The 22,474-nt window shown below is 35.1% G+C and overlaps 2 protein-coding genes across 2 annotated transcripts; both read right to left on the reverse strand.

The window, feature by feature from the left end:
* Window positions 1-7,061: 7,061 nt before the first annotated feature.
* Window positions 7,062-11,324, reverse strand: LOC135130571 (probable multidrug resistance-associated protein lethal(2)03659). The gene is made up of 9 exons (XM_064057974.1): window positions 11,029-11,324; window positions 10,745-10,978; window positions 10,264-10,694; window positions 10,057-10,213; window positions 8,846-10,012; window positions 8,465-8,801; window positions 8,266-8,416; window positions 7,989-8,219; window positions 7,062-7,936 (listed from the first exon to the last, which is right to left on the reverse strand). Exons 1-9 carry the CDS (start codon window positions 11,103-11,105, stop codon window positions 7,062-7,064), a joined length of 3,660 nt encoding a protein of 1,219 aa, XP_063914044.1. The 5' UTR covers window positions 11,106-11,324.
* Window positions 11,325-11,489: 165 nt separating this feature from the next.
* LOC135130510 (probable multidrug resistance-associated protein lethal(2)03659) lies at window positions 11,490-22,396 on the reverse strand. The gene is made up of 8 exons (XM_064057908.1): window positions 21,951-22,396; window positions 15,126-15,359; window positions 14,650-15,080; window positions 14,444-14,600; window positions 13,239-14,396; window positions 12,857-13,193; window positions 12,662-12,812; window positions 11,490-12,614 (listed from the first exon to the last, which is right to left on the reverse strand). Exons 1-8 carry the CDS (start codon window positions 22,025-22,027, stop codon window positions 11,503-11,505), a joined length of 3,657 nt encoding a protein of 1,218 aa, XP_063913978.1. The 5' UTR covers window positions 22,028-22,396; the 3' UTR covers window positions 11,490-11,502.
* Window positions 22,397-22,474: the final 78 nt, after the last annotated feature.

Consider the following 22,474-nt stretch of genomic DNA (forward strand, 5'->3'; position numbering starts at 1 on the left):
ATTCATGATGATTTAATAACATAAATTTCCATTATTAAAAATGTATTTTAAAGGGTGAATGTTCTGTGAATATTTGTTCTTCGTACAACAAAGTACTTAATGTCGCCCATTTAGGTACTACTATTTACGTTGACAGCCAAACATGATATGTTTGTATTCTTATACGTATTTCCGTTGTTGATTTAAATATTTAGCCATTATTTTGACGGATATTTTGGTATACCGGGTGTCTCTTCAGTACTCCCAAATAAATAATAAAAAAATTCTCTATGATGTAGATTACCAAAAAAATTAAAAATTCTGATTTTTTAGTAACGATGGTGACTGAAATCCACCTTCTATTTTTTTTAGAACAATAACCATAACAACCAGTAGTCATTAAGCGTTGTGCATTATTATTAACAAAACAAGCTGTTATTCTTTATTAATAAATAAACCAAAAAAAAAACATTTAATACAAGCATAACCAACTAAACACTAGAGAAGATGTTCAAAATTCCTGCCTTGTGTATACAGGGTGCCGCATCCAAGTCTGGATATAGGGAATTAACATGGGAATTGGTTTTTATTTAATGATATCTCCCCAGATCACTTTAAAGCTATTATTGAGTGATGCATTTGTGGAGGTCGAAGAGGGCTATCGGCCAGTATTTTTTTCAAATCGTTGTATCGCGCTCATTCACTGTAAAAAGGTTTTAAAAATCGTATTTTGAAATTCGCGCCCGATCCGATTTGTCACGAAATGTTCCGTCGCACCGTCGAAGTTCGGCGATCACGTCTTTGGAATATCCATGCAAAATTCAAATGTCAAAGTGAAATTTCACTTTGACATTCTAATTAGAAATTATTCTCAGAAATCAACGAACAACTCAAACTGAATTATTTTATCCAGTGTGATGATTATTGTAGGACAAATTAAGCGGAATAAATGCACAAATTGATCCATTCATTCGTCATAGTGCGCGACCCCGTCAAACGAGCCATCTCGAACTACACTCAGACCGTATCCATAAAGCCCGAGATGAAGACTTCGAGCAGCTAGTCTTCCTCAAAACCCCATCGGCAGGATTGTAACATGTCCTGGGAGCCCTTAAGCTAGGGATGTACTCGCGCTGCCTCACTCAGTAATCACTGAACGACTCAAATTGAATTATTTTATCCAATATGTCGATTATTGTAGGTCAATTTAAACGGAATACATGCACAAGCTGCACAGAATATTTTATTAGGTTATGTTGCTGGTGCTGGTCGAGTCTTTATTACTAAAATCTCATTAAAATGCCATGTTCTACTGCGATTAGATGAAAAAGCGAGGGCCCGCTTTTCTTATTGTGTGATGATAAGATTTACCATCAAAACAGCTGGCGCTTTTGAAGAGAACCTTTTAATGAACCATTTAGATAACTACAAATAACAAAACTTAACAATTGTTGATGAATGAAGTAATGAAATATTGTACGAATCTGGAGAAGTATTGCACTATTTTCAAGAATTGCTCAAAAAGACTGCTCTCAGCAGCTGTACAGTAAGTAAGCCGATCTTCAAAACTTCTACGCGTGTTGATCAGCATTTGCGTTGCAATCTGAAGACAATATTTGTTGGACTGCTTGTTTCAGCGCGTCTCTGTTTGTATAGCTGGTATTGTTTGAATACAGATGGTCGTGAAGAAATCTCAAAAGAAAAGATTCCCAGGGATTTAGATCCCGCGAATGCACAGACCAAACTTTCCATTCCAACATTGCGGGAAAATACTGGTTCAAATAAACAACATTTATGTGAGCTATATGGCTGGAGATTTGGTCCTGGATGTAAAAGACCTGCTGCAGATGCCGCACCCTTTGAGTCCCAGGAAGTATTTGCTGAGCTAGCATATTGTCCTACTTCTGAGCATTCAATCTAGATTCGATTAAAAAAGGTGCAATGACATGATGTCCTACAAGCCCCAGTCAGACACTGACAGTTGCACGCCATTAATAACGATAGTCATGGACCACGTGAGGGTTGTGTTATGCTCAAATTTGATCGTTCTGACGATTATAACTTCCGTTAAGACCAAATGAACATTCGTCAGTAAACCAAATGTTCCTCAAAAACTCTCCATCAGCCTGGATTCTCTTAAGCATTCCTTCGTAAAACTCCCTACGTGAGAAGTAGTCCTCAGGATTCAATTTTTTGTCATGATGCTTTTTGAAATTCTTCTATCCCATCTCTTTAAGATCCCTAGAAAACGTTGTGCCCACCTGATTTTATTTACTTTTTATCACCTTTGAAAATAAATGTAACTTTGTTTTGTGAAATATTATTTTTATTTTTGTTGTTGTTGACACAATAAACAAATAAAACAGTAATACAAAAGTTTCTGAATCCCAAAACACATTCGTAATAGAGAAAAATACTTTAAAATGTTGATGAGTCAATGTTCTACATTTCTCTCTCAAAAATTTCTTGTAACGAACATGCTTCCAGGTGGCAAAAATTCCAGCCCTGCTTAACGAATGTAAACCCAATTGACTTCCAATTTTTAGTGATTCGAAAAAAAAGTGTGAAATTTTCCCAAATTAGCTACTAATTAAATTAACCGTTGAAGAACAAGCAGGCCCTCGCTTTTTCATCTAATCGCAGTAGAACATAGCATAACCTAATAAAATATTTTGTACAGTTTGTGCATTTATTCCGTTTAAACTGACCCACAATAATCATCACACTGGATAAAATAATTCAGTTTGAGTTGTTCGTTGATTTCTGAGAATAATTTCTAATTTCACTTTGACATTTGAATTTTGCATGGATATTCCAAAGACGCGATCGCCGAACTTCGACGGTGCGACGGAACATTTCGTGACAAATCGGATCGGGCGCGAATTTCAAAATACGATTTTTAAAACCTTTTTACAGTGAATGAGCGCGATGCAACGATTTGAAAAAAATACTGGCCGATAGCTCTCTTCGACCTCTACAAAGGCATCACTCAATAATAGCTTTAAAGTGATCTCGGGAGATATTATAAAATAAAAACCAATTCACATGTTAATTCCCTATATCCAGACTTGGATGCGGCACCCTGTATAAGTAAGATCGTAATGTTTCCAAATTTAGATCATTTTTTGTAAAAGTTAGTCATCAGTACTAAGATAGAACTGTTTGTGGCAATCACATACCCTTTAAAAAAAGACAGGGTGGGTGGGCGGTTTCAGTACCTTGCCAAAATCCGTCTTATTTTAGGAGGTACTAACCCCGCCCACCCGCCCTCTATATTTATAACGGGTATCATTTGCCAAAATCAGTCTTATCTTAGCAGGTACTGTCTACTCGGCCTCTCTTTTGTTTGATATTCTGTCATTTGCCAAAATCGGTCTTATTGAATACGTTACTAGCCCCAAACACCCACCCACCTTCTATTTTCTTAGAGGGTGTGTCATTTGCGAAAATCAGTCTTATCTTAGCAGGTACTAGCCCCACCCACTCACCCTCTCTTTCCTAAGATAAGACTAACCTTGGCAAATGACATATTCGCTAAGAAAACAGAGGGCGGGTGCTACGATAAGACTGATTTTGGCATAGAAGATATCCTGTAACAAAAGAGAGGGTGGGTGGGCAGGGTTAGTAGTTCCTAAAATAATATCGATTTTTGCAAATCACATATTCTCTAAGAAAAGAGAGGGTGGGTGGGCGGGGTAAGTACCTTTCCAAAGTCCGTTTTATTTTGGAAGGTACTAACCCCGCCCACCCACCCTCTCTTTTCTTACAGGGTATGTCATTTGCCAAAATCAATTCTATCTTAGTAGATACTAGCCCCACCCACGCACCCTCTCTTTTCTTAGAGGGTGTGTCATTTGCGAAAATCAGTCTTATCTTAGCAGGTACTAGTCCCACCCACTCGCCCTCTCTTTCCTAAGATAAGATTAACCTTGGCAAATGACATATTCGCTAAGAAAACAGAGGGCGGGTGGGCGGGGTTAGTAGTTGCTACGAAAAGACTGATTTTGGCATAGAAGATACCCTGTAACAAAAGAGAAAGTGGGTGGGCGGGGTTAGTAGTTCCTAAAATAATATCAATTTTTGCAAATCACATAATCTCTAAGAAAAGAGAGGGTGGGTGGGCGGGGTCAGTACCTTTCCAAGGTCCGTCTTATTTTGGAAGGTACTAACCCCGCCCACCCACCCTCTCTTTTCTTACAGGGTATGTCATTTGCCAAAATCAATTCTATCTTAGTAGATACTAGCCCCACCCACGCACCCTCTCTTTTCTTAGAGGGTGTGTCATTTGCGAAAATCAGTCTTATCTTAGCAGGTACTAGCCCCACCCACCTACCCTCTATTTTCTTGGATAAGAGTGACTTTGGAAAATGACATACCATCTAGGAAAATAGAGGGCGGATGAGCGAGCCTAGTACCTGATAAAATAAGACCGATTTTGGCAAATGACATATGCTCTAAGAAAAGAGAGGGTGGGTCGGCGGGGCTAGTATCTACTAAGAGAAGACTGATTTTTTCAAATGACACCCGCTAAGAAAATAGAGAGCGGGTCGGCGGAATTAGTAGATCCTAAAATAAGATCGATTTTTGCAAATGACAATCTCTAAGCAAAGAGGGAATATGTGGGCGGGGTCAGTACCTTGCCAAAATCCGTCTTATTTTATCAAGTACTAACACCGCCCACCCACCCTCTCTTTTCTTACAGGGAATGTCATTTGCCAAAATCAATTCTATCTTAGTAGATACTAGCCCCGCCCACCCACCCTCTCTTTTCTTACAGGGTATGTCGTCTGCCAAAATCAGTTTTATCTTAGTAGATACTAGCCCCACCCTCTCTCTTCTTACAGGGTATGTCATTTGCCAAAATCAATTTTCTCTTAGTAAATACTAGTCCCACCCACCCACCCCTTCTTTTCTTAGAGGGTGTACCATTTGCCGAAATCAGTCTTATTTTAGCAGGTACTAGCCCCGCCCACCCACTGTCTGTTTTCTAAGATAAGACTGGCTTTGGAAAATGACAGCCTCTAAGAAAATACAGGACGATTGAGCGGGACTAGTACCTGATAAAATAAGACCGATTTTGGCAAATGACACCTGCTAAGAAAATAGAGGCCGGGTGGGCGGGGTTAGTAGCTGCCACGATAAGACTGATTTTGGCAAAGGAGATACCCTGTAACAGAAGAGAGGGTGGGTGGGCGGGGTTAGTAAGTCCTAAAATAATATCGATTTTTGAAGACGACATAATTTCTAAGAAGAGAGAGGGTGAGTGGGCGGGGTCAGTACCTTGCCAAAATTCGTCTTATTTTAGCAGGCACTAACCCCGCCCACCCGCCCTCTCTTTTCTTAGAGGGTGTGTCATTTGCCAAAATCAGTCTTATTTTAGCAGTTACTAGCCCCACCCATCCACCCTCTCTTTTCTAAGATAAGACTGACTTTAGAAAATGACATAACCTCTAAGAAAATACAGGGCGAGTGGGCGGGACTAGTACCTGATAAAATAAGAACGATTTTAGCAAATGGCATACTCTCTAAAAAAAGAGAGGGTGGGTGGGCGGGGCTAGTACCTACCAAGGTAAGACTGATTTTGGCAAATGACACCTGCTAAGAAAATAGAGGCCGGGTGGGCGGGGTTAGTAGCTGCCACGATAAGACTGATTTTGGCAAAGGAGATACCCTGTAACAAAAGAGAGGGTGGGTGGGTGGGGTTAGTAAATCCTAAAATAATATCGATTTTTGCAGATGACATAATTTCTAAGAAAAGAGAGGGTGGGTGGGCGGGGTCAATACCTTGCCTAAATCCGTCTTATATTAGCAGGTACTAACCCCGCCCACCCGCCCTTTATTTTCTTAGAGGGTATGTCATTTGCCAAAATCAGTCTTATCTTAGCAGGAACTAGGCCCGCCCACCCACCCTCTCTTTTCTCAGAGATTATGTCATTTGCCAAAATCGGTCTGATTTAAGAACTTACTAGCCCCGCCCACCTACCCTCTCTTTTCTTACAGGGTATTTCGTTTGTCAAAATTAATTTTATCTTAGTAGATACTAGCCCACCCACCCACTTTATCTTTGTTAAGATAAGATCGATTCTGCCAAATAAGAAACCCTCTAAGAAAACAGAGGGCGGGTGGGCGGGGCTAGTACCTGATAAAATAAGACCAATTTTGGGAAATGACATACCTTCTAAGAAAATAGAGGGCGGGTGGGCGGGGTAGTACCTGCTAAGATAAAAGTGATTTTAGCAAATAACGTATCCTCTAAGAAATTTTATTAAATTATTATAAGAAAAACACTAGAGACTCCAGAGCAGTTTCAAATTCTTTCCAAACAAAACTTCAAGATTTTTTTGAATTAAAAAAAAAACAGGATCCCAAAATTAACTCAAAAACAGGTCAGGTCAGAATTTTCCCTAAATAAAACACCAAAGTATCCCAAAATTGTTTTAAATAACTAAAAAGAAAATCTCCATGGGCTATCAAAATACATCATGGGTACCCAAGAGTCTCTCCAATTAAAAAAGGCTTTTTCAAATTCGTAAAAATAAAACACTAATAAAAGCTCAATGACAATTTTTGCTGATTTGTACCTTCGCTTTATATCAGCTAAACATTGTTGTCAAATGGAATTTTAATCAAATTATTACGAAAACAACCAACCATTATTATCTTTGTACATTCTAAATGAAATGGTAATTAAACATGGTCATGGGACAGAGGAATATTAACTTAAAGTTTTATTACTAGTTATTGTGACAATGAATGTATTGGTTAGTTGGTAAACATAGCAAAAGAACCAATCATTATAACTCCACCAAAATGTGAGGAGGAATTTTTTAACTCTTTTTCCCAAACCCACCAGTTGATTTTTAACCGCGTAGCGGAGTGTTAATCCGCCATTTTCCAGACACTCGGTATAATACTTAAACATCGACATTAAAAAGCACTGCCAGAAATTGCTAAAAAAACCTAAAAATTTTATAAAAACGTTCCCAATTCGCTTGATCCAGAAATAACATTTAGGTGTCTATAGTTGATAATTTATTACCATTTTCAACAAAACAAATACAAAAAATTAGTTTATTATGACATTAGGTAACACTACAGAGAAAACTATTTTTATTTTCTAACAACTGAACCGGTGACCCAAATTCTTTAATACACCCTTTATCTAAGACTAGAACTTTATCACATGTCAAAATTGACTCCAGTTTATGAGCAATAGTGATCACAGTATTGGCACCAAAGTAGTCCTTGACTGCTTGTTGTATCAAATCCTCCGCCTCCTTATCAACATTAGCAGAAATTTCATCCAAGATCACAATCTTGCTTTTACGAAGAGCGGCCCGTGCCAGACAAAACAACTGCTTCTGACCTGCACTGAAACTCGAACTTTTATCAATTTTGATGTTCAGATCACCAATTAAATCTCTGAGGTGTAGTTGCTCCAGAACTTTCCATATATTCTCGTCTTCGTATTGTTTTAGAGGATCTAAATTATCACGAACTGTGCCTGAAAATAAAAAGGGATCTTGAGGAACAATGGAGATGTGGGATCTTAGCAACTGTAGCGACACTTCTTGGATGTTAATATCGTCGATGGAAATTTTTCCTTCAATTTGATACATTCGTAGCAAAGTTGATATAATGGATGATTTTCCTGCCCCGGTTCTACCAACAATTCCCAGTTTCTCGTTAGGTTCGATAGTGAAATTTATGTTGTGCAACGTGGTTTTGTTGTCGTAAGTCAAGGAGACGTCACCAAATTGGATTTTCCCGTCCGTTGGCCAATTTTTCACAGTCGGGCCTTTCTTATCCTCTTCTTTTAATTCAGAGTACTCTACAATTCTTTCCACTGAAGTCATTAAATTTTCACAGTCTGATATATTTTTGATGCCGGAACTGATGATGTCTGTTATCACGAAACACTGTGTTAAGGCGAGTCCTACATCACCCACGCTTGGATCTAAAATGTTTGATTTTATACGTTATCGTATCAAAACTGCGTGTGTACATACCACTGGTTGTAATTAAAAACTGTATTATCACTAGAGTTATGAAAACCGTACAAAAAAATTCAAGTCCAAATCCTAGCGCAATCTGACAATTATTCAGCATGTAGTTAGCCGAAGTAAACAAGTTCTGGTGATTGTCAAACTCTTGAATAAGTCGTTCTTGGACGTTGCTGGCCCTAATAGTGGTGAGACCTTCCAGGGTCGAGTTCAAGTGCCCTATCATAGGGCTTCTAGCTAAATTGCACTATTATTAAAATGTCTCTAGGAATTTTTAACTTACTAGCTACGTTGAGTCGTTGTAAATTACGCCCAGTCGGTTGGCAAAACTTCTTCAACGTGTAGGCAAAAATCAGAAGACATGCAGACTCGATCAAAAAGACAATATTGACCGTTGTCATCAAAATGATACCTCCAGCAGCCATAAATAACAACTGAAAAAAAACTGTCATAATTTGGTTAATGTACGAAATTTTACATACACTCAAACACTCAATCAAAATATAAGGGAGATTTTCGTCAACCGTTAAACAATCCTTGGAAAACCGATTTAAAATGTTCCCTAAGAAATTGGAATCGAAGAAACTCATGGTACTGTTAAGCACGGCCTGCACCATGATCTTGTGTAAATTAACGGACGCAGTCTTCGTAAAAGTAAAAAACGACAAATATTTGATCAACGTGAGAAGAATAGAGGATGCAGCCACGAAAATGATCAAATACAAATTACCAGTGTTTTCGCTGGTTATCGCTTGATAAGTACCAGACTTTGTATCATTATTGTCCTGATAACGCGAAAGATTTTGTTCCAAAGTCACCCTGAAACAATTCTTGTTGAAAAGTCTAATTTCCGAAAAACTCACCAGTTGCTTAAAAGCTTGTCGCCATAGCTAGATGCACCTTGAGCCACCACAAACAAAGCCATTACCAAACCAAAGGCGAAATATCCACCACCACTTGAAACATATTTACGATAATCCGTCAAACTAACTTTTCCTGATTTTTTATTTTCGTGATATATTTGCTTATCAACTTCTGGTACCCGTTCTTGTTCCGGTCGAGTCTCTGTCACCACGCTAGATTGAACGGTTTCTTCCTCCACGTTTTTGCTAATTTTGACTGACCCCTCATTTACCACAATCACGGTGTCTGCTTTCGAAACGAAATTGTTATTATTGGTAACAAAAACACAAAGTTTGTCTTTCAAAAACTTTCGAATGCATTCGTCGAAAATGTAGCCACTTACATACACATCTAGAGAGGCTAAACAATCGTCTAGTAGGTATATATCACTGTCTTTGTACATAGCTCTTGCAAGGTTTATCCTCGTCTGCTGACCCTTACTTAAATTGATACCATGATCACCAACAATCATGTTATCACCTTCAGGCAGCAAATTTAGGTCGTAGTCTAGGTTACAAATTCTTAGAACTTCTTGGTAGCGCTCTTCGGAGTATTTTTCGCCAAAGAGAATGTTGTTTCTGATGGTTGAAGGAAAAAGCCAGGGTTCTTGGGACGCGTACGATATGTTTCCAGATATTTTGACTTCTGCGTCCATTTGATACTCCTGTAGGATGAATTTCAGGAGAGTCGTTTTTCCGCTACCTGTGTGACCCGAAATCACGTGCAGACCCTTCTTTAGAACGAAAGATACATCCGTCAAAATCACCTTCTTCTGAATTTTGATATCAACTCCACTGAACACTATTTTCGGATTTTGGGTTTCGGTTATCGTTTGTTTTGGGAGCAGTTCTTTGGCTGTTAGAACGTTCTGGATTCTTTTAGTGGTGGCGTAGGCTTCGGATGCGTATGACAATCCTATTGGTATTAAAGTACTAAGTGAGTATTCTAGGTCAGTACAACAGCTCATGAGATAGTAGACGATTTCTGCTGTTATTCGTGATTCGGAGTCGCCCAGGTAAACGTACGTTAGAAAAAAGACAAAAAAAGCTAACTTTGAACCGATGCTTCCGATGATGACGATCCAGACTTTCGTGAAGAACAGTCTGACGAGTTGGTGCAGCTCTTCTCTGTAAAAAACGGAGTAGAATTTAGAACTATCACAAGGTTATACTTTCTAGCGGTGTTGATTTTGCGTTCGAAAAACGTTTCCCAAGTGTACATTTTGATAATTTTGATTGAGGAAAGGACTTCTTGGATGAGTTCGAGTCTTTCGTCTGTTTTTTTGCTGCTTCTGAGACGAAGCGGGTACGACATTTTTCCAATAAATACTACAACAACAAAAATTATTAGAAGATACTAGTGCTACGTCTATGAGTACTTTGTAGGGGTAAAACTATGAGGAAAAATCCAATCCCGGCAAAAGCAGCTACTCCAATTTTCGAGTAGATTAAGTAGCAGACGACTGCAGTTTGTACCAGCGGAATCCACACGTCGTTCCCGTAGTAAATAAAATTGAAGAAAACATCTACGTCTTTGGTCATAATGGTGATAATTTTCCCAACTGTCACTTCAGAGAGAGAATCCAGAGTGAGCTTCAAGGACTTTCGGTACAAAAGTGAGCACACTGAAGTCCTAACTCGGATTCCAAGCTCAGTAAGTGCAAGCATGCAGTTGTAGTAAAAAAACAAATTCAAAGTGGTAAGTCCGATTACAACTGAAGCGTAATAAAATGCGTCGCGTCTGGTCAAGTCTTCCTGATCTGGACTGAAGTACGACACGAGTTTTGATGTAGCTTCTGGTAACCACACTCTAAAAATTTCACTCATCTTTTAATACAAAACAAAAATAATAAAACTCACGTCGTTGCTGTTTTGAAAACCAACTGTATCAAACCAAGGACGAGGAAAGTTTTGCCAAAACAAATCCACAAAGCTCGACATATCGACGGTTTTTGTTTTTTGTCAATTTCGAGTTGCCACTGTTGTTCTAATTCGTCTCCTAATTGTGTGGAGCGACAGTCGGTCAAAACTTTGTACAAATCGGTGGTTTCGAGGCTGTTCCGGTAACCTTTGAAGAAAATTGGAAGGTCGTAACTGGAACGAATATGTTGTTCATAATAACAAAGCTAATTTATCATACTTACAAAAATGACAGACTTGATAGAATGTTGGCGGCCTCTTTTGGATGAGACTGATTTATGGAAGAGTGACCTCCTTCCATTGTGTCGGGGTTCCTGATTTATTATTTAATTGGTTGATTGAGCTCTGAGGTAGCCAAGAAAACATTCAGTGCTTATTCGACGGAAACGCGTTCATTCAGTGAAGCGAATTTTTAATTTAGTATTTACATATATGAGAAGTGGAAGGGGCGGAACTGGTAACGATGCGCAAATAAGTATACGTTATTATACAGGAAATAGAGATTTGTTGTTTTCTAAAGTCTTTGATATGTATATTTTGCCAACAACGTGGCGTCTGAGATAAGAACAGTATCAAAGTGTGTACTAGAAATGATTAAGATTAATGTATTTGTTAGACTGTTACGTCAGTGTTATTGAAGTCTTAAGCTAATTAAGGTTTGTGATTCGCAAAAAAAAAACACTCATAGTATGACGTCTTTATTTAACAATAGAATGGAAGAAACTACTTTTATTTTGTAACATAATTTGCGGCTGGTCACACTCACTAACTTGCCCATTCTTCATCACAATGACTCTATCACAATCCAAAACAGACAACAATCTATGAGCTATCGTTATCACCGTAGATTCGGCAAAATTTTTCCATACGGCGTCATGTATCATTCTATCCGTCTCCTGATCCACATTTGCTGTAGCTTCATCCAAAATAATGATCTTGTTCTTGCGAAGAATAACACGCGCGAGACAAAGCAGTTGCTTCTGACCAGAACTCAAAGTCGACCCTTTATCAACAACCAAACCGAGATCACCTATCACTTGCTTCAACCTCAACTCCGACAAAACTTGCCATATCTGATCATCCGTGTACTTGTTCAACGGGTCCAAATTATCCCTGATCGTTCCAGAAAACAAGAACGGGTCCTGCGGGATCACAGAAATACTGCTGCGCAGACACTTCAAAGACACGATTTTGGTATCAATTCCGTCGATCGTCACCGTTCCGTTGATTTGATACAGACGCAACAAGCTTGAAATTATAGACGATTTGCCGGCTCCAGTTCGACCCACGATTCCTAGGTTTTCTTTGGGGTTGATTTTAAAACTGATGTCTTTCAACATGTCTTTTTTTCCACCGTAGTTGAGCGAGATGTTGGCGAAATCTATGGCACCGGTGGTTGGCCAGTGGTCTATGAAGCTGCCGTGTTTGTCTTCCTGCTCTAGTCGCACGTACTCTAGAATTCTTTCAACGGAAGTCATCAAGTTCTCGGTGTCTGCGATCACGCGGATGCCGTTTGATATGATTTCACTGATAGCGAAAGCTTGGTTTATGGCTAGACCAACATCGCCGACACTAGGACCGAAATCCGTGGCCAAAAACTGGACGATGATAGAAGTGATGAAAAGAGCTGAAAATAGTTCGAGACTGAAAGACAAAGCGATCAAGCTATTGTCCAACATGTAGTGAGCCGAAGTGAATTGGTCTTGATATCTATCAAATTCTTTGATAATCATGTCCTGGGCATTGCTGGCTCTGATTGTTGATAAACCGGTGAGGGACGAATTGACATGACCCACCATGGGACATCTGGCTGCAAAACATTGATAATATGGTACAGACACACTTTGCAAACCTGACCCATCACGTGAAGTCTTTGAAGGTTGCGCCCGGTGGGTTGGCAGTAGTGTTTTATCAAATAGGCCACACCCAGCAGAATGAAGAAACCCACTAGAAAGATTATATTAACCGAAGTTAGTAAAATAACCCCTCCGGACACTACAAAAATCATCTAAAAAATATACTTGTACAACATTCTTCTTGATTAGACTTTACCAAAAGACACTCGATTAAGACAAAGGGTAAGTATTCATCCACGGTCACGCAGTCCTTGGAAAATCGAGTCAACACGTTACCTATGAAGTTGTTATCAAAAAACTTCATCGTGGCGTTCATTATGGTCTTCAACATGGCTTTATGGAGATTCTTGGAGGCTGTTTTTATGAAAAAGAAATAAGTGAAAATGCTGACTAAATATAACACGATGGCGATAGCAAACATGGCGCTATATAACGTAAGACTGTTAGTTCTTTCTTCGTAGATTTGCTCATACTCGGGAGTGTTCGTCAGGTTGATTGTCTTCAAAGTTGATACATTTTGTTCAAGGGTTACCCTAAAACAACGTTTCAAACTTAGTACTTAGTGCAAGGACACTCACCAGTTGCTTAGTAGCTTTTCGCTGTAACTTGATGCCCCTTGATAGGCGGTGAACAAAGCCATTATCAAACAAAAAGTGATAACCCCGCCACCGTAAGACACGTAGTTGTAATAATCAGCAAGACTAACTTTCCCCGGGTTTTTAATTTCGTGATAAACCGGAGCCCTAGCCACTAATTCTTCAGTTTTGATATTATCAATCAGATACTCCCCACTATCAATCAATTTCTTCTTATCAAAATTGTGGCTACAACTGAACGAATCGTCATCTACCATGATAATATTGTCGGCTTCTTGAATATAATCCAGGTTATTGGTAACAAAAACACAGATTTTGTTTTTTAAGAACTTCTGGATACACTCTTTGAAAATGTGGTCACTGACGTGAGCGTCTAAGGACGCTAAAGAATCGTCTAACAGATAGATATCGCTATTTTTGTACAAAGCCCTAGCTAAATTGACTCTCGTTTGTTGACCTTTGCTCAAGTTGACACCACGGTCACCCACAACCGTGCTATCCCCTCCATCGATTAACTCCAGATCGTAATCCAAACTACAAATCTTCAAGATTTCTTCGTACCGCTTCTCACAGTACTCTTCCCCGAAAAGAATATTGTTTTTGATACTCGATGGGAAAAGCCAGGGTTCTTCGGACGCGTACGAGATGCTCCCGAGTACTCGAACGTTCCCCGACATTTCGCAGTCTTGCATAATTGCCTTGAGAAGAGTAGATTTTCCGGCCCCTACTGGTCCTACAACAATATTAAGACCTTGATTGATATCAATGGAAATTTTATCAAGGACTGTTCTTCCACAAACTTTGACGGATACGTTGGACAACACGATTTGGGGACACACTATTTCGCTGGTTTCACACTTCAGAGGCATTTCTTCACAGTTGAGGACCTTCTCGCATCTTTTGATCACAGCGTAGACTTCCGCTGCTTTGGAAAATCCAGAGGGTATGCTGTTACTGAGCGAGGTTTGAAGGTCCTCGAAGCAGCTTAAGATGTAGTAGACGGTTTCTGCAGTCACGGTGTTGTCCATCCAGACGTAGGTCATGAGGAAGATGAAGAAGGCGCTTCTGGAGCAGATGCGCCCGATTACGTTGATGAGGACGCGGCTGTAGAAGAGTTTGTGGAGTTTTTGCAACTCGGCTCTGGAATGAAACGTTCTGACAATTGATAAATACTGGATAGTACGTACTTTCGAGCGTCGCAGATTTTTCTTTCAAAGTATTTCTCCCAAGTGTACATTTTGATGATCTTGATGGCTGATAGGACTTCTTGGGTGATTTCAAGCCGCTCGTCGGTTTTGATGCTACATTTCAAACGATAGTTGTAAGCTAGCTTTCCGATGTACACTGAAATCGACGAACAGTATTGTCAATGAAAAATCAGTAAAGTACTAACTTTGCAGGGGCAAAACTACGAAGAAAAAGGTGATTCCGGCCCACGACGCTATCCCGATTTTGTTGTATACTAGATAGCAGATCATGAAAGTCTGGACTAACGCGATCCACATATCGTTGCCTTGACTAACAAACTGTTGAAAAATTTCCACATCTCTGTTAATGACAGTGGTGATTTTCCCCACCGTCACTTGAGACAGAGTTTCACAATTTAATTTCAGCGATTTTCGATACAATAAAGATGACACAGCCGCCTTTACTCCAAGTCCTAGTGCTAAAACATACAGGCGGAAATTGTGGAAGAAGAGTATGCTGAAAACGTTGAGTCCTATTACTATACAGGCGAAATTAATGGCATCGCTTTTGGTTAGGTCGGTTTGGTCTGGGCTGAAATACGAGATGAGTTTTGACCGGGCATGGGGTGACCAAACTCTAAAAACTGAAATCAGGGTTTAATTGTCAAGTGTGAATACTTACGTTATGATTAGTTTGACCACTAGTTGTATGACTCCAAGGGTTATGAAAGTTTTGCCAAAGCAGAATAGAAGGGGGCGGAAAAGTAGGGGTTTTTTGTGTTTGGTTTTTTCCTTTTGCCATTCTTGTTCCAGTCGGTTGCCTAATTCGTTAGATCGGCAGGTGTTTAGGACGTCGTAGACGTCATCGTATTCCAAGCCTTTGGTGTAGCCTTTTTTGAAAAGTGCGATAATGTAACTGGAATGAATTATGTACTTTTCAGTGTTTTTATTTCCCGAGCGTAAGCTAAGGATGTATTGTAATCGTCTGTGTCGATTTTTATTAGACAGATAATTGTTTAAACTACCGGACTGATTGTTGTCAAATGACGTCATCTCTAAGTTTTATAACGGGAAATGTTATTTAAATTTTATAAAATTACATACTTTTCCACTTGTAGTTTATGAACCAGTGTTGAATTTTTGTAAAAAAAACACAAAATTTTAAAAATCGAAAAATCCAGAAACCAAAAATGCAAAAACTGGAAAGTGGAAAATCCAAAAAATCGAAAATTTAAAATATCGGAAAATTGGAAAATCCTGAAATTGAAAAATTCCCAAAACTGAAATTTTGAAAAATTGAGAAATCGAGAAGCAGAAAGATATTTAAAATCGAAAAACCGAAATGTCAAGAAATCGAATCGAAAAAACGGAAAATCGAAAAATTGAAAAATCAATAAACTGAAAAATCAAAAATTTGACAATTCAAAAAGTCGAAAAATGTCTACGAAAAACTGAAAAATCGAGAAATTGAGAAATCGAAAAATCTAAAATTTAAAAAATGAAAAAATCGAGAAATCGTAACATCAGAAAATCAAAAAATTGAAAAATTGAAAAATCCACAATTAAAAATTGAAAAACCGAAAATCCGAGAAATTTCGAAAAATTGTAAAATTGAAAACTGAAACATTGAAAAACTGAAAAATGGGGAAAATGGAAAATTCCAAAACTAAAATGTCTGAAAACTGAAGTCGAAAAATTGAAAAACTGAAACATTGGGAAACGAAACATGAGAAGATCGAGAAATTGAAAATTCGAAAATAAAAAATGTTAAAAATCGAAAAATTGGTAAACTGAAAAATCAAAAAATTAAAATATCGAAATATCGATAAATTGAGAAATTGAAAAAACACAAAATTTTAAAAATCGCAAAATTGAAAAACCAAAAACTGAAAAAACAAAACATTTAAAAATTGAAAAATGTAAAATAAAAAAATCGAAAAATTGAAAAATCCTGAAATTGAAAAATTCCCAAAACTGAAATTTTGAAAAATTGAGAAATCGAGAAGTAGAAAGATATTTAAAAATCGAAAAACCGAGATGTCAAGAAATCGAATCGAAAAAACGAAAAATCGAAAAATTGAAAAATCAATAAACTGAAAAATATCTACGAAAATGAAAAATCGAGAAATTGAGAAATCGAAAAATCTAAAATTTAAAAAATGAAAAAATACCGAAATCAACATCAGAAAAACAAAAAAATGAAAACTTGAAAAATCGAAAATTTAAAATATCGACAAATTGTAAAATCAGATAATTGAAACATCGAAAAACTGAAAAATGAGGAAATTGAAACATTCCAAAACTGAAATGTTTGAAAACTGAAGTCGAAAAATTGAAAAACCGAGAAATCGAAAAATCGAAACATTGAAAAACTGAAAAGATCTAGAAATTGAAAATTCGAAAATAAAAAATGTTAAAAATCTAAAAATTCCCAAAACTGAAACGCTGAAAAATTGAGAAATCGAAAACTTGAAAAATTGGGAGATCTAAAAATCGAACAGTTGAAAGATTTTTAAAAATATAAAACTGAGATGTCAAGAAATTGAATCGAAAATTTCGAAAAGCGAAAAATTAAAACATCATTAAAGTGAAACATCAAAAATTGAAAAATTCAAAAAAATTAAAAATAGGAATATCGAAGAATTGAAAAATTGAAAAAACACAAAATTTTAAAAACCGAAAAATGCAAAAACCAAAAAACTGAAAAAACCAAAAATTTAAAAACTGGAAAATGGAAAATAAAAAAATCGAAAAATTGAAAAATCCTGAAATTGAAAAATTCCCCAAACTGAAATTTTGAAAAATTGAGAAATCGAGAAGTAGAAAGATATTTAAAATCGAAAAACCGAGGTGTCAAGAAATCAAATCGAAAAAACGGAAAATCGAAAAATAGAAAAATCAATAAGCTGAAAAATCAAAACTTTGACAATTCAAAAAGCCGAAAAATATCTACGAAAAACTGAAAAATCGAGAAATTGAGAAATCGAAAAATTTAAAATTTAAAAAATGAAAAAACCGAGAAATCGTAACATCAGAAAATCAAAAAATTGAAAAATTGAAAAATCCGCAATTAAAAATTGGAAAACCGAAGAAAAACCGAGAAAACGAAAAACCGAAAATTTAAAATATCGACAAATTGTAAAATCAGATAATTGAAACATCGAAAAACTGAAAAATGGGGAAATTGAAACATTCCAAAACTGAAATGTCTGAAAACTGAAGTCGAAAAATTGAAAAACCGGGAAATCGAAAAATCGAAACATTGAAAAACTGAAAAGATCTAGAAATTGAAAATTCGAAAATAAAAAATGTTAAAAATCTAAAAATTCCCAAAACTGAAATGTTGAAAAATTGAGAAATCGAAAACTTGAAAAATTGGGAAATCTAAAAATCGAACAGTAGAAAGATTTTTAAAAATGAAAAACTGAGATGTCAAGAAATTGAATCGAAAATTTCGAAAATCGAAAAATTAAAACATCATTAAAGTGAAACATCAAAAATTGACAAATTCAAAAAAATTAAAAATAGGAATATCGAAGAATTGAAAAATTGAAAAATCGAAAAATCGAGAAATCGCGATGCATAAATCAAAAATTTAAATTAAAAAAATTGAATAATTGAAAACTCGAAACATTAGAAAATCAAAAAATTGAATAATCGAAAAATCCAAAATTAAAAATCGAAGTTGGTACTGAAAAATAGAAAAACCGAAAAACTGAGAAATCGAAAAATCTTAAAAACTGAAAAATCCAAAATTAAAAGTTAAAAAATTGAAAAGCCAAAAGGTCGAACAATCAAAAAATTGAAAAAGCGAAAAATTAAAATATCGAAAAAACTGAAATGACGAAAAATTGGGAAATCGAAAAATTGAGAAATGCGAAAATCGAAAAATCTAAAACTCGAGAAGTCGAAAAATAGAAAATTTATAAATCGAAACAGTCCAAAATCAGAAAATCGAAAAGTTAAATTTGAAAAATTGAAAAATTTATATTAAAAAATATAATATATAAATCGAAAAAGAAAAATTTAAAAATCGAAAATTGAACAACCAACAAATTGAAAAATCAAAAATTAAAAATTCGAAAAACGACTGAAAGATTGGAAAATTGAAAAATCGAGAAACGAAAAATGGAAAAATTGGAAAATTAAAATACCGAAAAATTAAAAAACCGAAGAATTTTAACATCAAAAAATTGAAATATCAAAAAATCGAAAAATTGGAAAACTAAAAAATCTAAAATTCAAATATCGAGAAATCGGGAAATCGGAAACACGAGAAGTTGAACAATTAAAAATCGAAATATCGAAACGTCCAGAAATATTTGAAAAATCGAAAACATAAAAAAATTAGAAAACGAAAAGTCGAAAAATTTAATAATACAATGTTGAAAGATCCCAAAACTGAAATATCAAAAAATTGTATAACGAAAAATTGAAAAATCCAGAGATTGAAAATTTCCCAAAACTGAATGTTGAAAAATCGATAAAAAATCGGGAAATCTAAAAATCGAAAGCAGAAAGATTTTTAAAATCAAAAAACCGAGATGTCAAGAAATCGAATCGAAAAATCGGAATTTCGAAAAATTGAAAAATCAATAAAATGAAAATTAAAAAATTAAAAATCCAAAAAATTGAAAAATACGAATGCCGAGGAACTGAAAAATTGAAAAATCGAAAAATCGAGAAATCGAGAAACAGAAATCGAAAAATCTAAAATTTAAACAATTAAAAAATTTTAAAATCCAAAAATAAAAATCGAGCAATTAAAAAATCTACAATTTAAAAAATCAAAAAATTGAAAATCGGAAAATTCAAAAAATAAAATATCGAAAAATTAAAGAATCTAAAAATTGACGAATCGAAAAATTGTAGAATCGAGAAATCAAAACATCAAAAATCGAAAAACTGAAAAATCAGGAAATCTAAAAATCGAAAAATAAAAAGATTTTTAAAATCGGAAAGCAGAGAAGGCAATAAATCAAACCGAAAATCAATTAACTGAAAAATTAAAAATTTAAAAATTCAAAAAATTGAAAAATAGGAATATCGTAGAACTGAAAAATTGAAAAATCTAAGAATCGAGAAAATTGAGAAACAGAAATCGGGAAATCTAAAATTAAAAATATTGAAACATCGAAACAGTGGAAAATCAAAAAATTGAAAATTGAAAAATTCAAAATTAAAAATCGAAAAACCGAGAAATCCTAAAAATTGAAAATTCCAAAATTAAACATCGAAAAATCGGAAAGTCAAAAAAATGAAAAACCGAGAAATCGAAAAATCTAAAATTTAAAAAATCCAGAAATTGAAAAATCGAAAAAACTGAAAAATCGAGAAGTTGAAAAATTCCAAAACTGGAATTACAAAAAATTGGAAAATCGAAAAATCGAAAAGCCGAAAAGTCAAAAAATGTAAACGTTAAAGAACTGAAACATCGAGAATCATTAAAAGATCGAGAGATCGAAAAATGGAACAGTCGAGAAGTTGAAAAATAGAAAAGTTAGAAATCGAAATATTCCAAAATCAAGAAATGGAAAAGTTAAAAATTCCAAAATTTAAAAATTCATAATAAAAAAATCGAAAAATAAAAATCGAAAAATTGACAAACCAAGAAATCGTGTCCGAAAAGCAAAAATCGAAAGGTCAAATAATAGAAACATCAAAAAAATAAAACAATTAGAATACATATAAACAAAAAAAAAAAAAATCCAAAAATCGAGAAATCTGAAACACGAAGTTTAAAGATTTTTACAATTAAAAAGCCGAGATATCATGAAATCGCATCAAGAAGTCGTAAATTCGAAGATCTGAAAAATCGAAAAATTGAAAAACCAATAAACTGAAAAAACAAAAATTAAAAGTTGAAAAATTAAGGTAAGTATTGAGAAATTTATGAACCCAAAAATTGTAAAATCAAGAAATCGAAACATTAAAAAAATCGCAAAATTGAAAAACTCAAAATTATAAAATTTAAACATTGAAAAATAAAAAATCGAGAAGTCGATCGAGAAACGAAACATCAAAACATCGAGAAATCGGGAAATCGAAAAGCCGAGAAATTGAACAATCGAAAAATCGAAATATCGAAATCTCGATAAGTAATTCAAAAATCGCAAAAATAAAAAATTTAGGAATCAAAAAATCGAAAAGTTGAAAAATTGAATGATCCACTGCTGAAAAATCCCAAAACTGAAATATCATAAAATTGAAAAACCTTAGAAAAAATGAAGAATCGAAAAATTGAAAAATTTCCATTACTCAAACAGTGAAAAATTCAGAAATCGAAAAACTGAAAAAACGTCAAATCGATGAAAACCCAAAAAATCAAAAATTTAGAAAATCGACAAATTCAAAAAATAAAAAATTTCAAAAAAAACGAAAAATGGAATCATTGAAAACCTGAAAAATAGAAAAATACAGAAATCGAGGAATTGAAAAGTTGATAAACCAAAAAATCCATTAATCGAGAAATTGAGAAATCGAAAAATTGCAAAGTTATTTCAAAAATCGCGAAACATCGGAAAATTGAGATATCGGAAAATGAAAAAACCGGGAAATAGAATATTTTAAGAATCGAGAAGTTGATGAATCGAAAAATTGAAAAATCCCAACACTGAAATATCGAAAAATTGAGTAATCGAAAAACTGAAAATCGGAAAATTGAGAAATCGAAAGTTGAAAAATTAGAAATTCGAAAAATTGGTAAATTGAAAAATTTTTTTATGATTTGAAAATCTTCATGTCTAAGATAAAAATTCAACGCAAGTTCAGGATTATCTTCCTTTTTAATATTTAAATATTATTTATTCGACAAAATTATCAGATGACATCAACTATTCCTGGGGAGGGGGACCAGAACGGATAAATTTTGATTAACGATTTACCATGATTCCGATAACCTTAAAACGTTTGGAAGATTTCAAAGCACTCGATTTTGTAATTTCAAAGTTAAATTGTAAAATATTGTTATGCAACTTAGATTTTTTATCCAAAAATCTGGAAGCCTTGGGTAAAAAGTCAAAACGAATTCATAAACCACAAATAGAGGAGTACGGTATTATATAAAATTAAAAATTCAAAACTCAAAACTTGGAAAGCTCACTAGAAAGATATGCATACGATGCTTCTTTACCTCTACTTTATTAATTTTATCATAAAAAAAAAGTTAAATTTTTCTAAGCTGTAGTTAGGGGCGACGGAAGTTCTGTCAAAATAAATTAAGATCTTTTTTTCTTTCATTAAGCTGATTTACAACTTGAAATTGGTCAAGGTGTGTGTTATAATGTAGGAATTTTTTAATTTTTAAGTAGTGTTAAATGTTTCAATTTTCTTTAAATTGCGTGTGTTAAGGTTTTGTATAATCTCCTAACAAAATTCCAAAAATAGCTAGCGCATATCAAAGTTCCTTCTGATACTCTCGACCACACGCAAACAATATTTTTTTTAATTATCAAACTGATATTCTCATTTACAACAATTCTGCGTAAAAATTAATTTCAACACTTACAAGAACGAAAACTTTGAAATAATATTTGTCGTTTCCCGTGGGTGCTTTTCTTTCTCTACGGAACGCCCTCGATCCATCACTTGTGATTATCTCACCACTGCCGCCGCACACATTAAAAACTGCACTCCAAGTTTCAAAATTAAGCCATAATAGCAGCCGCCTACGACTGCACAAAGGAAGCTCCGTAATTTCTCAATTTACTTAAACCAAATACTTTCCTAATAAACTATACCCAAATCGTCACTCAGTCACAGCCGCACATTTTTCCAACATTCGAAAATTTATCAACTTTCGTCGACAAACCAACACGCAGTCTAACTACCCGGAGAGTAAATAGGTTATGACTCTTGATTTATTACTGTTCCGGAAGTACCTTGTTCCAAAGTGGTCATCATCACATTATCTTTACATAAAAATGTCCATACAATAAGCGATAAAGATTTGTTTTGATGAAAGCACTTTATATCACCGAAGTTCAAACTTACATAACCGTGAAATTAAGATAACCCAAAAGAAATAAAGCA

Source organism: Zophobas morio, unplaced genomic scaffold (genome assembly GCF_036711695.1).
Source record: "Zophobas morio isolate AGI-343-1 ecotype UQ-CSIRO unplaced genomic scaffold, CSIRO_AGI_Zmor_V1 ptg000017l, whole genome shotgun sequence".
In the NCBI taxonomy this organism is placed as follows: domain Eukaryota; kingdom Metazoa; phylum Arthropoda; class Insecta; order Coleoptera; family Tenebrionidae; genus Zophobas; species Zophobas morio.

Bases quoted from the DNA above. Each gene is read 5' to 3' on its own strand.
- LOC135130571 (XM_064057974.1), bottom strand. From the start codon at position 11,105: ATGGAAGGAGGTCACTCTTCCATAAATCAGTCTCATCCAAAAGAGGCC. The intron at 10,214-10,263 runs GTACTCATAGAC...TTGTTGTTGTAG, and splicing joins CATAGTTTTACCCCTACAAA to TATTTATTGGAAAAATGTCG. The intron at 10,013-10,056 runs GTATAACCTTGT...CGTTTTTTACAG, and splicing joins AAAATCAACACCGCTAGAAA to AGAAGAGCTGCACCAACTCG.
- LOC135130510 (XM_064057908.1), bottom strand. From the start codon at position 22,027: ATGGATCGAGGGCGTTCCGTAGAGAAAGAAAAGCACCCACGGGAAACG. The intron at 15,360-21,950 runs GTAAGTGTTGAA...AATTCATTCCAG, and splicing joins ATTTCAAAGTTTTCGTTCTT to TTACATTATCGCACTTTTCA. The intron at 14,397-14,443 runs GTACGTACTATC...GTTTCATTCCAG, and splicing joins AAAATCTGCGACGCTCGAAA to AGCCGAGTTGCAAAAACTCC.